Source organism: Quercus lobata, chromosome 1, assembly GCF_001633185.2.
Source record: "Quercus lobata isolate SW786 chromosome 1, ValleyOak3.0 Primary Assembly, whole genome shotgun sequence".
NCBI lineage: Eukaryota > Viridiplantae > Streptophyta > Magnoliopsida > Fagales > Fagaceae > Quercus > Quercus lobata.
In genome coordinates, this window is record NC_044904.1 from 12,711,143 (window position 1) to 12,727,931 (window position 16,789).

Genomic DNA, 16,789 nt, shown 5'->3' on the forward strand with positions numbered 1-16,789 from the left:
GTGCACAAATGTCCAATGGTGCACAAATGTCCAATTTGTGTCTAACACACCACAACAATAACTTGATTACGGTAGTCTTGTGCAAGAACTTGACTTTCTACTCTTTGATCTTCAATTCGATCCCAGAGACAAAGCTTGGTACAAACCCTTGGCGCACAACCATTGCAACAAAATCTCTTCTTTACATAATGTTCTCCTTATGTTTAAAATGACCTGATAAATCTCGAAATATGCTCTAGAATCCTAAGACATGAATCCCAAGGCTTTTTGGTTATTATGAGCCGAAAAATAAAAATTCAGTTTACCCAAGGCTTGATTGATTGACTGGAGTTGAGCTTTAATGAAACTTGATCAATCGAGTTGTAGTCAAGCTTGCAATCAATGTAACATACTTGATAGCTTACGAGCAATTTCTTTTGTCTTCGATGTAGATCTTCAAATACTATCATGACACTAAAAGCTTTAACGCAAGACACATTTTGGATACATTTGGAATTAAATATCACAGCATTAGGAATTTATCATGATTGTGTTTGTATATGGAACAATACATTCTATCATTTTTAAAAAGTAAGAGGCACCAAGATTCAAATAGAGGGTTTAAATATAGAATAAAATTTAAATTCAATTAAAATAATGCCACGTAAATTTGTGAGGCTCAAAAGTATATGTTGCACAATATTATGAGTTTTTTTTAGAAGAAAATTATGAGATTAACTAAAAGTAAAACTACTTTGATTTTTTTTTTTTTATAAAAAAATATTATTTATAATAAACTAGTCACTAACATCATTGAAGTTCAACAAAATTTGATTTTATTTCTTTTGTATTTTTTTTTGGGTAAAATATTATTTTAGTACCTAAACGTTATTGTAAGGACACGATTTAGTGACGAACCTAAACAGTATTGGGTTCGTACGTAAAAGGCCCAGACAATATGATTTGTAGAGCGTGGGTGTAAAGAACTAGGTTAACTGTGGTATCTCCCTCCAAGATTTACCCTCAAGCCCGTTGAAGGTTTTAGAGTTGGTAAAACGAACGTCTTTCTTTAGTGACTAGTACAGCTTTCTCTCTCTTCCTTCTTACTTTCTTCTCTCTCGTTCTCTCCGTTTTTTCCTTCTTCTTTCTCTTTTTTTGTCGATCCCCCTTTTTCATGTTCTTCCTTTAGTTTATATATCTCCCTTTGCGCTCCATCCTCGCCGCACACGTGTAGGTTGGGTTCGGAGGATTTCTTTCTGTCCCGTCTGGCACCTCCTGGAACTTCCTTTGGGCAGCTGTAAGGCTGCTTCCCCACTGTTCAGGTATCACCTCCACATTAATGCGGCCAGAGAGTTGGTTGAGAGGTCATTAATGCGGAGGTAGCTGTAGCTTCAGATATTTGTTTGCCTTATCTCTTTCATCTTTAGTCGGCTACTCTATCCTTTGAGATGACTGAATTCTGAGATTTGATCGCAACGAGATCACGTCCTGATCGTCCTCGGACGCGATCGTCCCCGGACGCGTTCTGCCGAGGACTATGGTGTCCTCGGACGGGTATATGGCCTCCGATGGGCCACTGGCCCAACAATCCTGAACCCATTCTGAATCCTATGGGCCCATCAATCGAACGATCCCCACAGTTACCAAAAACATTATGTGACAAGATTCTAATGGATGATATAAAACATATTAGGTTTTATAGTTAGTAATAGCCATTTATTGAGATTGGGTTTATGTATGGAATTGTCTACTCTTTTTTTTTTTTTTTAAGAGAGTTTTAACCTATGATGTTCACTTATGATGATAGTTTTTTATTATTAGATCAAAACACCAATCGGTTTTTGGTGTAGGTGGGGATTGAACCACAGATCTCTTACTTAGCTATCTACTTTACTGAAAGAAAATATAATGTGACAAGATTCTAATGGATTATATTAAACATATTAGATTTTATAAGGAATCCTTATAAAATTTAAACTCAATTATATATAAATAACATGAAAAAAATGTGGACTTTCAATATATTATATTGTAGCATAAGAAAAAAAGTCAATAAAAAGTCAAAAAGATCATTTTATATTATATAAAAATAAATATAGAAATGCATTACTAATAAATACATTTTCTTAACCAGAGATAACAATTTGTAAGGATTTCAACTGAATAGTTAATATAATATATAAAAGTACTATGCTTAAATAAAAAGTTTAATCCAATGAGTTTTGGGCCTAACCATATTATATTAATCACTTTATCTTGTTACTATTATTCAATGTGAGACTTTCACATTTTTTTAATAAAAAAATGTTTAACAAATGGTGGAGGAAAAATTCATCTTATAAAGACAAAATAACATCATTGAGTTACAATTATCTTCGCTTTGCCCAGTTTTAAAAAAATGTTTAAACAAATGGTAGAGGAAAAATTCATCTTATAAAGACAAAAGAACATCATTGAGTTAAAATTATCTTCGCTTTGCCCAGTTTTTGAAGACAACTCTAATTATTATGGGCTGTTTCGTGTTCAATAGCAACCGCACGTTGCATTTACTTGTAAAACTTAGTTAACTTCTAAATATTATAGACTTGGTCAGAGAACGACAACACTAAGGCAAAGTTTAGAAACATACAATAAAATATGGGGTAATATGTGAATTTGGATGAAGATAATTTACATAGTCCAGATGGAGACTTTAAAGCCTCTTTCAATATAATGAGGGTAGGTAAGAGTTAACTGCAATCAGTGTACAGCACACTGCAGCCTAGCTAGATTTTTTTTCTTCTCCTGAACTACTAATCTCAGCAGTTGATAAACCTTTTAATCAAAGTTTCACCAAAAGAGAGAATTTCTTTATCATAGAAACACAAAACAGATAATAACACAAGGTGTTTTTTGAAGGAAGAAGGATTACACAATACAAACATAAAGCTAGGTAATTTACCATAATGTTGTGATATATAAAGCATATATGCACGTGAAAGTAACAATATCCATGCAAACATTGATCAATGATACTTCACAATTGACACATTTTTATGCCTATGTTGAATACCAAAAACAAAAACCAAAAAAAAAAAAAAAAACAAAAAATTCTTAAAAATATGTATATATTACAATAATGATAAGAGCGTTAGTAGTTAGGACAGCGCTTCACGGAAGTGTTAATTAACTGCAGAGGGTTGGTTACACCTATCAAAGAATAAGACCACTGTTCACAAAATTTTGTCAGAATCACCAATGTGGACTGTAAAATATTGGGTTTGTGTAGGTGACCGCCCACCCAAAGTGTTAAGAGCTAAAGTGGGTCATGTTATAGAAGGTTTTCATATATTAAAAAAATACAGTGAATTGGGTTATTTAATTTGCTCTTTTGGTAAAATAATTGAAGATCTGGCTCTGAATTTATAAAGGAAAACAATCACCAACCACTTTCGTGTACTCCACCACATGTACATCACTCACCCGTGTCCTTTATATGAAGCGACATCAAAATTTTCCCACTCCATTCTGTCTATTGCTTCCACTTGAGTATTCTTCTCTCTCTTTCTCTTTAGCTCTCTGATATATTTTTCTCCATGGAGTTAGGAAGTATATTACAGTTCCTTGAGAACAAGTCCATTTTAATCACTGGTGCTACTGGCTTTCTAGCAAAGAGTACACCCCTAAATCTCTCTCTCTCTCTCTCTGAGCGTGTTATTGTAACGATGATTTTAGTGATAAATTTGCTTGTATGGATGCAGTTCTTGTGGAGAAGGTACTGAGGGTTCAACCAAACTTGAAGAAGCTCTATCTTCTTCTAAGGGCTAAGGATACTAAGTCAGCCACACATCGGTTAAATAATGAGGTATATACATGGTTATATATATGGTATATAGCTTCCATTAAGTACAAGAGAGAAGTACATATTTCGAACATTCCTTGCCATTTCTTGTATTTTCTGCTTCAAGTGTGGCAGGAATGGACATATATATTATAAGCAACTTAATTATCTTTTTTAAGCAACATTTGCATACTAATATTTAAAGATCTTACAACTATTGCTCCATTCTCTTTCACTATTTGGCAATTTTAAATTAATGGCTAGCTATACTAATATTGACTAGTGATCACAATATTGTTGCATTTTTTATTTATTTTTAAATAGATCATAGGGAAGGACTTGTTCAGAGTGCTAAAGGAAAAGTTGGGTACAAATCTAAATTCCTTTGTCTCTGAAAAAATAACTGTGGTGCCTGGGGACATCTCTCTTGAAGACCTGGGCTTGAAGGATTCCATTTTGAGGGAAGAGATACTGAACCAAGTTGATGTCATTGTTAATTTAGCTGCCACTACCAACTTTGATGAAAGGTAATCAGTGAGTACCAAGTTAATTACTACTCCATGGTTTAGCTACTTAACTGAAATACTAATATCTACATTTTTTTTTTAATGTCACCCAGATATGATGTTGCATTGGGGCTCAATACATTTGGAGCTAAGTATGTTTTGAACTTCGCAAAAAAATGTGTTAATCTAAAGGTGCTTATCCATGTATCCACAGGTTAGTAAAGTTCCTTTCCACTTTTACTATTACTACAATTATTTTTTATTGGGGGACAAAACTAAGATATATAATTTCTTAATTAAGTGTTGCGTCTTAGATTTTCTTTTAGAATATCATAGTGATAACGTCAAATTCTTCAATTTTGACTTTTGTTAAAGTCAAATTAGCATTAACATTCCCTAAAAATCAATTTTTAGTTATACTAGTAGAACCTGCCTATTTACTAGTAGTGTCTCTTCAGCCTATGTATCAGGAGAAAGAGGAGGACTCATTCTGGAGAGCCCATATCGCATGAGTGAAACACTTAATGGGACCTTTGGATTAGACATCGAAACAGAGAAAAGACTGGCTGAGGAAAAAGTGAATGACTTACGAGCCGAGGGAGCTACAGAAGAAGAAATTACGTTGGCCATGAAGGATTTTGGTCTTGAAAGGTTTGTCATCTAACTATAATATTCCCTAAAATCTTAAATGCTTATTCAACCAATTTGGTGCTATCTATACCTGCATTGAATTTAATTTATTTTAAGTATTATCCTTGTGATTCAACCATGACTCATATAGCTAGGGGTACATATGAAACTAAAGCAATTAAGTTTGAAAATATTATTTTCTTTTAATACTAAACTGGGATTACGCAAACATTAAAAAAAAAAATTTGGGATAAGAATAAGATAGCTATGAACAAGACTATAAGTTATTTAGTGACACAAGTTGTCATCAATAAGATTTGAGATAAGGTGCAATAGTTATCAAGAGTTAAGATTGAGAGTTGAAAAAGCAACTTTTAGTATCGATCCTTAAATAAAAAAGAATGAAAAAAAAAGGTTAAAGTTGAAAATAAAAGATGGTAAAAATGTTTGTGTGTGGGAGGGGTGAATTGCGCCAGCAGTAGTATCCTTGTACCGGGTGGGTATTGCACCCGATTCAAATCCCTCCGTTAGGTATGAGTGATTGGCAATAAAAATGATGTTATTAGTGACTCCATGCAAAAGTAACTACCTACAAATTATAATTTGTCATTCTAATAAGTTGTGAAAAAAAAAAATTTGTGTTTGTTTGTTGGTCAACAACCAATCATAGGATGCCATGTCTACGCAGGGACTTAGCGTTTGCATGTTTGCTTAGATGATTTCTTTATTTTGCTTTTAGGGTTTTATTAACGTACTAGTATTTGTGTGTTTGTTAGATGATTTTTTATTTTGTTTTTAGGGTTTTATTAATGTGTATTTTTAGAATATACAGTAGTAAATTATTTTAAGAATTTTTTATTATAAAAAGTGATTAATTTTCCAGACAGCTTTTTTAATTTTGATAAAATCCATTAACCGGCCGGACCCTTATTTTTAATACTTTCAGTTTGTTGTGTACTGAAGTTGTTGGAACAAATAAATCCCAATAGAAGTATATTTCCCTATATAAATTTCTCTTTTGAGAGGTAAAATCAGGTCCATGTATACAAGGGGTACAGGTTCATATGAAGAGTTAAGACTCCTGATTTATAGGTCACCAATCTAGACAAAATTTTCTGGCTTCAACTTACTAATGGTGTCCTTAAATGAAACAAAGCGAAAGCAACTAATAACGAAGTAATTAAGAACTTATTGGGGCCATCTTTCACACATTTAAACCCTGAACTGACTCTCCCACCAAACACAAACTACCCCGCTAGCATCAAATTATATTTGTAAAAAATGATGATGTTTTCCTCATTCCTAGTCTCTGTAGCAGAGTCGTACCAAGGCAAAAAGGCAACCGTATGTAGGTTAGGTTTGGCTTTCAATAAATCACGACAAAGAATTAATTAAAACTTTAGGAGGTTTGTTGAAATTGATTTGATGGTCATCATAAATATCCTGGCCCCTACAAAATAACGAGAACAATATTTTAAGATCAGACCAAAACATTTCGAGTTTCGTTTTCTAATGGCAGCAAACATTCGAAGTCGTTTAATATTATATCTCAAAAAAAAAAAAAAAAAGTCGTTTTATATTTTCCCATAAAAAAATAACGTTTATATTTTTTTGTTTAATATTTTGACATGTATCTTAGAAATGCATACATATCCAACCCATCCCGCAAGTGCAAGGCGGCCGGATAAAGAATTTTATTAGATCGAATAAATGGTGCAAAATATGTCAGTAAGTCTAAGAAGTAAGAACAATTATTGCTTTTTTTTTTTTTTTAATAAAATTTTTTCTAAAATAAATTGTTAATTATTTTTCTAAGAGCATTTATTAATATGACTCATAATAAATTTCAAAAAAAAAGTATATGATGTCAAATTTTTTTTATATTATAAATATTATAAATTTTTTTATAAATTTTGTTACGTCTGTAATGTCGAAGAAAATATCTTAGCCCGGTGGTCCTAGCCACTCTAACATGGGCCCACTTATCCTGTTCATAATATAAGACGAAATTGGAGTCCATGTGCTATTTAAATGAGATAATACTATATGTCAAGGTTTAGCATATGTTTGTTTTTTGTTTCTCTTTTCAATAAAAGCGTTATTTCCCATTAAAAAAAATATGTTAAAGTTTGTGAGATGAGATATCCAATATTCATTTATTCATTCATAAACATGTCATGTTCGTTGAGGATATGGTGCATTTATGATTCAAGCGTTATTGCGGGTCTCGATGTGCCTCACGCAACTGCTACAATGAATTATTAATTATTATGACACAACATTAAGTTCCTACTTAAATGACTTTATTATTATTAATTATTATTGTTTGGACCAGATTTCTCAAATTTCATTGAACATATGGGTTACTTGGAACACATGCCCATAAAAAACTGTTAGGAATAGACAAATTCCAAACAGTCGATTCGTACAATATTTAGAGGCAGGTCAATTCCAAATCTAAACATCACTGTAGCAGGTCAAGTAGGGCCAATTAGCCATATTAAATGGGTTATAATTTAAAACAAAAAAAAAAAAAACCTAGTTTCAAAAAAAAAAAAAAAAAAAAAACCTTTACACTAATTCTGAATATTTTATAATAGAAAATATAAACTTTGAACCAGTTTGTACTTTTCAATTTTATCGTCTCAAACAGTCAAACCCTTATGCAAATATATATATATATATATATATATATAAATAATTAAACCCATGCCCTTATCATTGATATTTTAACAATGGTAATTTTTGTGATTTAAAGATATTTAATTGTCATGGATGCTGGACATTTTTCATATATATATATATATATATATTTTTATTAATATTTATTTTTTTTATTGTTGTTAAAATGTTGCATGCTTAACACTTTACATATTATTTAATTATTTAAACAACTGAAAAAAAAAATCATTAGGTTGACCCGAATATGAGCATGGTCAAGTGTGAGTTTAAGAAAAATAAAAATCCATTTAAATCCAGATAGAAAAGGGTACCAGCTGTAGCTACATAGATTAATAGTATATTGTAATTAACTGAAAAAACAAATAAAAAATAAACCTTGCTAGGTCTGTTTTTTGTTTTGTTTTTGTTTTTGAATACCGATTGCTATGTGTTGGTCATAGGTGCATTGAATATGATTTTATGAGGTCCATGTGATACCTTTACGCTTTGGTATTAGGCTGTCACACTTTTGCCCTCTTGTCATGTTACTTTAATACGAAGCAACATTTTCAGATCATTTTCAATGAGCGCGTATATATATAGTTGACACTCGCACAGTAGCAACTACTTAATTAATTATCACCGACTAAAACTCAAAAAGCATTTTCAAGGATTATTCATTTGCAGCACAATAAATAAAGTGGGGTACGACACTGTTTTAAAGACCCTAAATATTGTTTTCCTTGTCGTGTTGGATTTGACTGAGTGGTTTTGGTGCTCTTTTATTGGAACATTTATGATCTACCTAATCGCTTAGCCCCATCCATCAGTCTTTATCTCGTACGTGCTCATAATAATTATAGGAATATCAATCCCTTTGAATGTTGCTGCAATAGATGGCTAAACTTCAGATTCATCCCCAAAAAAAAAAAAAAAAATCCAAACTTCAGTAATACAAAAGTTACTGTTAGGTAAAATAAATTTACAGTGTGATGATATGATGAATGTCAACAAATCGGTTTGAGTTGAGTTTGTGCTCAATCAAGACCTAAACTGATCATGTTGGGTGGGGAAGAGCAAAACCTGCTGGGTTTGTTCTATGACATCGATCTTCAAATTTTAGCCAAATGCTTGTGAGGCTAATATATATATATATATATATATCATTATTTATTTTATTTTTAGGCAAAGTAAAAGTACTGCTACACTTTGATGTTTTCCATAAATTGGGATTGTTACCATATTTCTGAAATACACAATAATTTTCTTATAAATTGATGTTCTTGTGATTTCGAATTGACTTGAAACCCAAATTATTCTTTCTTGGAGTTAAATTAATGAATTAAAAAAAAAAAAAATTTCTAACAAATAATGCATTCAACTATGGGCAATGAATTCTAATAGTCTTACCTACCTTTGTCCAAATATTTTATCAGGGCAAGGATGTACGGATGGCCAAATACTTATGTATTCACAAAAGCAATGGGAGAGATGCTTATAGGGCATCTAAAAGAAAATGAATCTGTGGTTATCTTACGTCCTACCATTGTTACCAGTACTTTCAAAGAACCTTTCCCCGGTTGGGTTGAAGGGATAAGGTGAGAACACAAAATCTTTCTTAATTACATTTGTGCAATGGCAATTAACCCTTGTTCTCAATTATAATTTATTATCATTTTATTTTCCTATAGCATTAATTTCTTGTTTGGTTATGGAGAAAATGAGAGAAAGTATAGTTTGAATTATATTGCAATTTTAATTTGTAATTACATTTTGATGTTACAGGACTATTGACAGTCTAGCAGTTGGCTATGGTAAGGGAAAACTTACTGTCTTTCTTGGTGATCTTCAGGCAGCCCTTGATTTGGTGAGTTGATTAAGTCAATCATAACTCATTAATTATTATTTATTTACATATTATAATTTCTTAAGCGTTAAAGATAAAGTGGAGACATGCTTTGAATTGGGAACTCAAAATCATTTGACATGATACATAATAAATTATTAATTTTAATTGTTCAAAAAGCTCAAATGGCTAAGAAGCTATGAATTTAATCATTGACCATAATAATTTTAAACATGAGGTTGAATGGGTATAGAGTTTGACCTCAAGATCAGCTTTGATACCATATCTCATTTAATAATTAAGTTAAAAATCTCACATGTTTAGCATAGGGAAGTCAATATTGCACATAAGAAATATACCATATTGGGCAATAAACCAGTATTAGTACTCCTCTAAAATGTATAGAGTTCGAACTCAAGATTAGCTTTGATATCATATCTCATTTAATAATTAAGTTAAAAATCTCACATATTTGGCATAGGGAAGTCAATATTGCACATAAGAAATATACCGTATTGGGCAATAAACCGGTATTAGTACTCCTCTAAAATGTATAGAGTTCGAACTCAAGATTAGCTTTGATACCATATCTCATTTAATAATTAAGTTAAAAATCTCACATATTTAGCATAGGGAAGTCAATATTGTACTGGTATCGCCCGTACATAAGAAATATATTGTACTAGGCATTAAATCGGTTTTAGTACTCCTCTAAAATGTATAGGAAAAAATACCGGGTTATACTGGTTTGTAGCGGTTGTACTGGGCATATTTCAGGTATTTTGACCGGTTTGCCGTTCGGCCGGTACAATAAAAAAAAATTAAAAAATGTTAAATTTGTGATTTTTTTAATAAAAAATATGTTATTTAATCTAATATATTAGTTAATGTACTTAAGCTAATATTTAGGCTTATAAAATGTGGATTTAAAAATTTATGTTAATAAATACTATAAAAATGAATAAATTCATACTAACATAAATAAATACAAACACACACACACACACATATATAGGCAATCCCTAAATGATACACCGGTATCAACTAGTACCAAAACATTTTTGTTTCTCTAGCCAAATTGAAATGACATCTGATATGAAATTGACTCTCTTGGTTTAATTACTTTGGGTGAATATGTGACCAAGAGTGTTAAGAATATTATAATTAGATGAATTTTTTTCTAAAAGTTTAAATTGTTAGAAAAATGTGATGAATTTGATCATTTAGTTTATTATTAAATGAAATGTAAATAAAAATGCAGATACCCGCAGACTTTGTGGTGAATTCTATAATAGTGGCAATGGTAGCTCATGCAAATCAACCTTCTGATGTGATTTACCAAGTGGGTTCTTCAGCAAGCAATCCTATGAGAAACTTGGATCTTCAAGACTACGGCTATCGTTACTTCTCCCAAACACCATGGATTAATAAGGATGGAAAACCTGTCAAGGTTACCAAGGCTTTGGTATTAGGCGACATGGCCAGCTTCGAAAGATACATGGCCCTTCGTTATTTGCTTCTACTGAAGGTTTGTTCTTAGTTTGGCCAATACATTTATATGATATGCATGCTTCGTGAATAAAAATGAGTGATCATAGGTGTATTACTAACTTGTCCATTATTTTTTGGGTACAAATTAGTGTGATAATCAATGCTGCTGCCGAGTATGATATATGTGATACTCACCGATTTGAATCCATCTAGAACAAAGTTATAATACACACATTACATTTAACAATTATTAGTGGGTATAAATAAAAAAAAAAAAAAACTAAATTTATAACATTTAAACTCTAGTAAATTAAATTTAATTGTTTATAGAGAAACCTTTGTTTAAAAAAAAAAAAAAAAATTGCATGAGGAATAAATTTTATCACTTTTGAAATGTAATGCTATTATATTTTGTATTTTTTTTTTTTTAATCTTTGATTTTTCCTTCTTATTTACTTTTTTTTTTCTTATTATATATATGTTCTTTTGAACCCCTAAAAGATATTGATAGAATAAAAAAGAATATATATATATATATATATTTATATATATTTTTTTCTATTTTCCTACTGAAGTTTGACACATAAAAAGACAATAGTCAATTAATTATGCTATAAAATATATCAAGAAAGAAAATTCAACAGCGAATCCAACAAAGGCAAAATATAATAATAATAAAAAACAGGAAGTTTGTAATTGTAATAGTCCAATCATTTTTCAATAAAATAGCTGGGTGTGACCAAGAGGGGTGCATGTTATCTATCATCGATTGCCATGTCAAATGTTCTTGCTTCATTTTCCTTTGTCAACCATAGCATTATGGTATTTCTCTCAGCACCATGCATCTTCTGAACTCAAAATGCCCTCAGTTCCTTCTGCTAGCTATATATTATCTTTATTTCAATTGATTTTTTCTTCTTCTTGTTTTACAGGGACTAGAAGTGGTGAATGTAGCGCTTTGCAAGTATTTTCAGGGCACGTATATCAATCTCAGAAGAAAGATCAACTTTGTGATGCGATTGGTGGAACTGTACAAGCCTTACTTGTTTTTCGGGGGCATGTATGTGTATGCTTTTACTTTGGTTCTTGTATTTGCTAAGTTAACCATTTTTTTCCATCTTCAATATATATTAATATAAGCCTACTTTTGCATATAGCTTTGATGACATGAACACAGAGAGGCTGCGAATGGCATTAAGAGAAAGTAGTGCAGAGGCAGATTTGTTTTGCTTCGATCCAAAATGCATCAAATGGGACGAGTACTTTCTGAATGTCCATTTACCTGGTATCGTAAAATATGTTTTTAAGTGATATCCACAAGTGGATTACAGTATTGTGTTTTCAGAGTTTGTACTACTTTTAAAAACATGTGTGTTCCTCTAGAGTAACTTACATAGAAATATCTGTTCAACGCAGTCTATTATTGCAGCAAATTTATTTGAGAACTTTGGCAAGTGTATTAATTATGATATGTTCTAGTGTTGTACTAAGGGATGTGATGGATTTCTGTTACCAATATGATAATGAATTAAATATATATATAAAACAACAAGAACTTCATTGTTCTTGCTTTCATTATGGAAAAAAAAAATTATGATATTCATTCTTTTTGCTGTCATTATGAAAATCTGGGATCTGCAGCTTGTTTGGGAGGAAATATGGGCTTGTTTGGAATCTTTGGATATATCGAGTTTGTTTGGAATGTGATGAAGCTTATTTGAATTTTTAGCTTCTTTTTTGTATTATTCATAGATCTTATTACACTTTTTGGTACTATTTATAAGTCTCATTGTACTATTCAGTTAGTATTTAACTTTTTTTTTTTTTAATTTTTTAACATTTTCAACAAAATTTTTCAATTTTAACTAAATAAACTGTTCTCAAACGGATCCATCATCTCGGAAAACTGTATTCTGAGACTTGTTTACAAGAAAGTAAACAAGCCTTGCTTCTGATTTTTTTTTTCTCCACATAGTACCCACCCCCTCCCTTCTCTTTTTCTCTCTCCTCTTTACTTTCTATTGTGGTCTTCTCTGGCACATTTGAGATGGTTAGCCCTGTTAGGCTCGAGATTTTATTTGAGAGTCTAAGCCCAAAGCTTAACATTTATCCAAAGAAGAGTAATGGTTACCAGTGTACCTTTTTTTTATTACAAAGGAAACCTACCTTGAAATCAAAGGAAGGAAGTATGGATAATGAATGAAAGTTTGATATGTATCCAACTATAAAAGGATAAAACAATATATTATGTACAATGATAAAAGTAAAAGTGAATAGGACAATGAATATCCATAGATAGAATAAAACATAACAATAGACTTTCAGCAATAAGATAAAACCGAAACAAAAACAGTCTCACCAGTAGGTGTAGTTCATTACAAAAGCAGTAAATGTTCAGTAAGTGGCATATCTCAATAGTACAAAAAAACTACTAATTCAGTGGTAGTAAAACTATGAAAGTAAATAAGGCTTTTCATATTAATTTTTTATTAGAGGGAGAAATTATGAGTGTAGTGGGGATCGAGGGATAGAGTGTAACCAACTATGTATAACAGTAAATTGACCAAGTTCCCTTGTTAACCACTAGTTTTGCAAAGTATGGGTCTCCTTGATAAAGTTCCTTTTAGTGAAGTGAGGATGGAAGATGGTGAAGATGTGGGAGAAGATTTTTTGAGATGTTATTGACTCTGGTGGTGAGTGATATATAATAGTAAGGACTTATTTCTTGGTTCAGAATGGAAATTGATTTGTGTGTGTGGAAGTAAGGTTGTTTTAGTGCATCTAAAATTGAAACTCATATAGGTTTGGCCAAACCTGACATATTAGTGTAGCCATGAAATCACGCAACGGAGAAATTATTAGGTCCATTAGGAGGACTGCTGATGAGGTCCTCCTTGACCTCCTAACCAATAAAATACTTTTATTTATGCAAACGTGATATCACTTGGTAATTTTTTTATTTTTTATTTTTATTCCTTGTGCTGATTAAGAAGTTCACTCACACATTTGCATAAATGACATTATCTCATTGGTTGGAAGGACCACATCAACAGTCCTCCTGATGGATCTAATAATTTCTCCACGCAAGGGCCTAATTCCTGGAAACTTTCCAATTGATCACTGAATACACCCAACTATACAATTACAACCAATTAATTCTATCAATCTCCCAATTAACATTTGCTTTCAGTCTTAATGTTAAATGTTGTTCTTTAACTGAATAGCTTGAAATCTAACCTTGAAGAAATAGCAAAATGAATACATAAATAAATAAATAAAAACCTTGTAGGTGAAGTATCGATTTACATTATTGTATGAAACACTTAACACATTAAAATGAACAGGTCAGATGGAATTACTGAACATAACCAATGGAGACTGATATTTCAAGTATTCAATATGAGAAATGCAATTACATGCACCAAAATAAAAATAAAAAAGAAAAGAAAAATAAATTGCCTACCAATCTTTTATCATCCAATAATCCAACCAAAAAAAAAAAAAAAAGCAAATGAAAAGAGAAAGGGTAAAGACAATACTTGAACTGACCAACAAATTACAAAAGCGGAAAATAAAGGAATCAAAATCATCTATCCCATTCTTCCTATCTTATTCCATGCTCCACAAATTAAAATATGCCACAAATCAAAGTAATTCCTATATATATATATATATATATATACACACACAAAGGAGGAGGGCCATGACCCAATTACTAGAGTGGAATTTGAGTCCAATATATTTAAATGAGGTAATTAGGTTTGGAACAAGAAGGTCCAAAAAAGGAAGCATAAGTGAATAAATGGGCCTTGGTATGCATAAAAACCCTGGCATATATGTGACGGAAATGGTACATTTTAGACTCTAATTCAAAGACATAAGGGTAAAACCATACTTTGACATAAGCTAGCCAACCAACGGTATATACTATATATTAGGCTTTTAGAGCATCTCTAATAGATTAGCTAAATCTATATTTTGGAGAGCAAACCCCAAAAATCAGCTCTAACAGATTCTCCAAATGCAAAACTTTTCCAAATATTTTTTGAAGTTGCTACACTAGTTCTCTTAATATAGAAAACATTGTAGCAACTCCATAGACTTATTTTATCTTAAAAAATTACCCACCCATATTAAATAACTATTCTTTCTCTCTCATTAAAACTCTTTTCCTTCTCTCCATTGTGCTCTTGGTTTCTCTTCAGAATACATCAACGTAGCTCTCTCTCTTTAGAAACTTTTCTCTCACAAAATCAACCCATCGCTGTTGCTGTCTTCACAAAATGATTCCCTCTCACAAAACGACTTGCACCATGGCTTTCAATCGAAGTTCGCTCAACCACCTATGACGAAGAATGTAGTTTTGAAAACATTGGCTCCACCTTGAATATTGGTACCCAAATTTTTGATTTCATAGGGTTTTTGTCATGTTTGAATTTATTAGTTTATTGTATGAGTTGATGATTTGGTGGTTTTGAATGATTTGCTATTGTTCTTCACCAGTATCTAGGTTTAGGTTTTGGGTTTTTGGGTCTTTTCTCTCTGTCTCTCTTTCACTCTGTTTCTTAATCTTATCTCTACTTTTCTATTTAATTAATCTTATTACAGTCAATAAACTAATTTGATTCCCCTAATACGTGAATATTGTATGGTTTTTTAAGTATCAATATGTGAATTATTCACACATGTTGCAATAATTATGTGTTTTTTTGCTGGCGGCAACTTGGGAAATTTGCTTCTAAATGACTTAGATTCTAATGATGATTTTGAGATAATTACGTTTCTTTCATTGGAAGAAGAACGATTAGAAAGAGAGAGGGCGTCAACTTCACATCGTGGTTCTATTCGAAGCCGTAGGTTCATCCAACGTGATCATGAGCAAGGCCTCCAAAGACTTTTTCAAGACTATTTTGCAGAATCACCAGTATATCCTCCTAACGTATTTCGGAGGAGGTTTCAAATGAATCATTCTCTTTTTCTACATATTAAATCTAATCTAGAAGAGAAAGATGAATATTTTGTTCAAAAAAGAAATGTTGCCGGAGTGCTTGGTTTGTCTTTCCTTCAGAAGATGACTGTCGTACTAAGGATGCTTACATATGAAGTAGCGGTAGATTTTATAGATGAATAGGTGAGAATTGGAGAAAGCACTACAATAAAGAGTCTCAAAAAATTTGTTGAAGCCATAGTCAATATTTATTCTACAGAATACTTGAGGTCACCAAATAGCAATGACATTGCTAGGTTGCTAAGAGTTGGTAAAAGGCGTGGATTTCCAGAGATGCTAGGGAGCATTGACTGCATGCACTGGAAATGGAAGAATTGCCCATCAGGGTGGAAAGTTCAGTATATTGGTCATAGTTGTGAGCCAAAAATTATTTTGGAAGCAATAGCATCATATGATCTTTGGATATGACATGCATTTTTTGGGTTACCTGGATCTCATAATGACATCAACGTGCTAGACCATTCTTTTATATTTACCAAGGTCGTTTAAGGTCGTGCACCTTCAGTGAATTACTTAATCAATGGTCATGATTATACAATGGGATACTATCTTGCTGATGGTATATATCCTCCATGGTCCACTTTTGTAAAGACAATCCCAACTCCACAGGGTAGAAAGAGAAGTCTTTTTGCTACAACTTAAGAGTCAACAAGGAAGGATGTAGAGCGTGCATTTGAAGTGCTTCAAGCACGATTTGTAATTTTTCGTGGGCCTATACGTCTTTGGAGAACAGAGGCTCTTGATTACATTATAAAGGCATGCATAATATTGCATAACATGAAAATTGAAGATGAACATGATGCCAATGGAGCAGAAGACTTTGATTATGAACAAGTGCTTGAAAGCGT

The 16,789-nt window shown here is 31.8% G+C and overlaps 1 protein-coding gene across 1 annotated transcript; it reads left to right on the forward strand.

Annotated features, from left to right (window-relative positions):
* The first annotated feature begins 3,415 nt into the window (after positions 1–3,415).
* Positions 3,416–12,423, forward strand: LOC115979650 (fatty acyl-CoA reductase 3-like). Its single transcript, XM_031101707.1, has 10 exons — positions 3,416–3,633; positions 3,720–3,823; positions 4,124–4,326; positions 4,419–4,519; positions 4,764–4,956; positions 9,033–9,194; positions 9,382–9,463; positions 10,704–10,970; positions 11,866–11,993; positions 12,091–12,423. Exons 1-10 carry the CDS (start codon positions 3,555–3,557, stop codon positions 12,242–12,244), a joined length of 1,473 nt encoding a protein of 490 aa, XP_030957567.1. The 5' UTR covers positions 3,416–3,554; the 3' UTR covers positions 12,245–12,423.
* Positions 12,424–16,789: the final 4,366 nt, after the last annotated feature.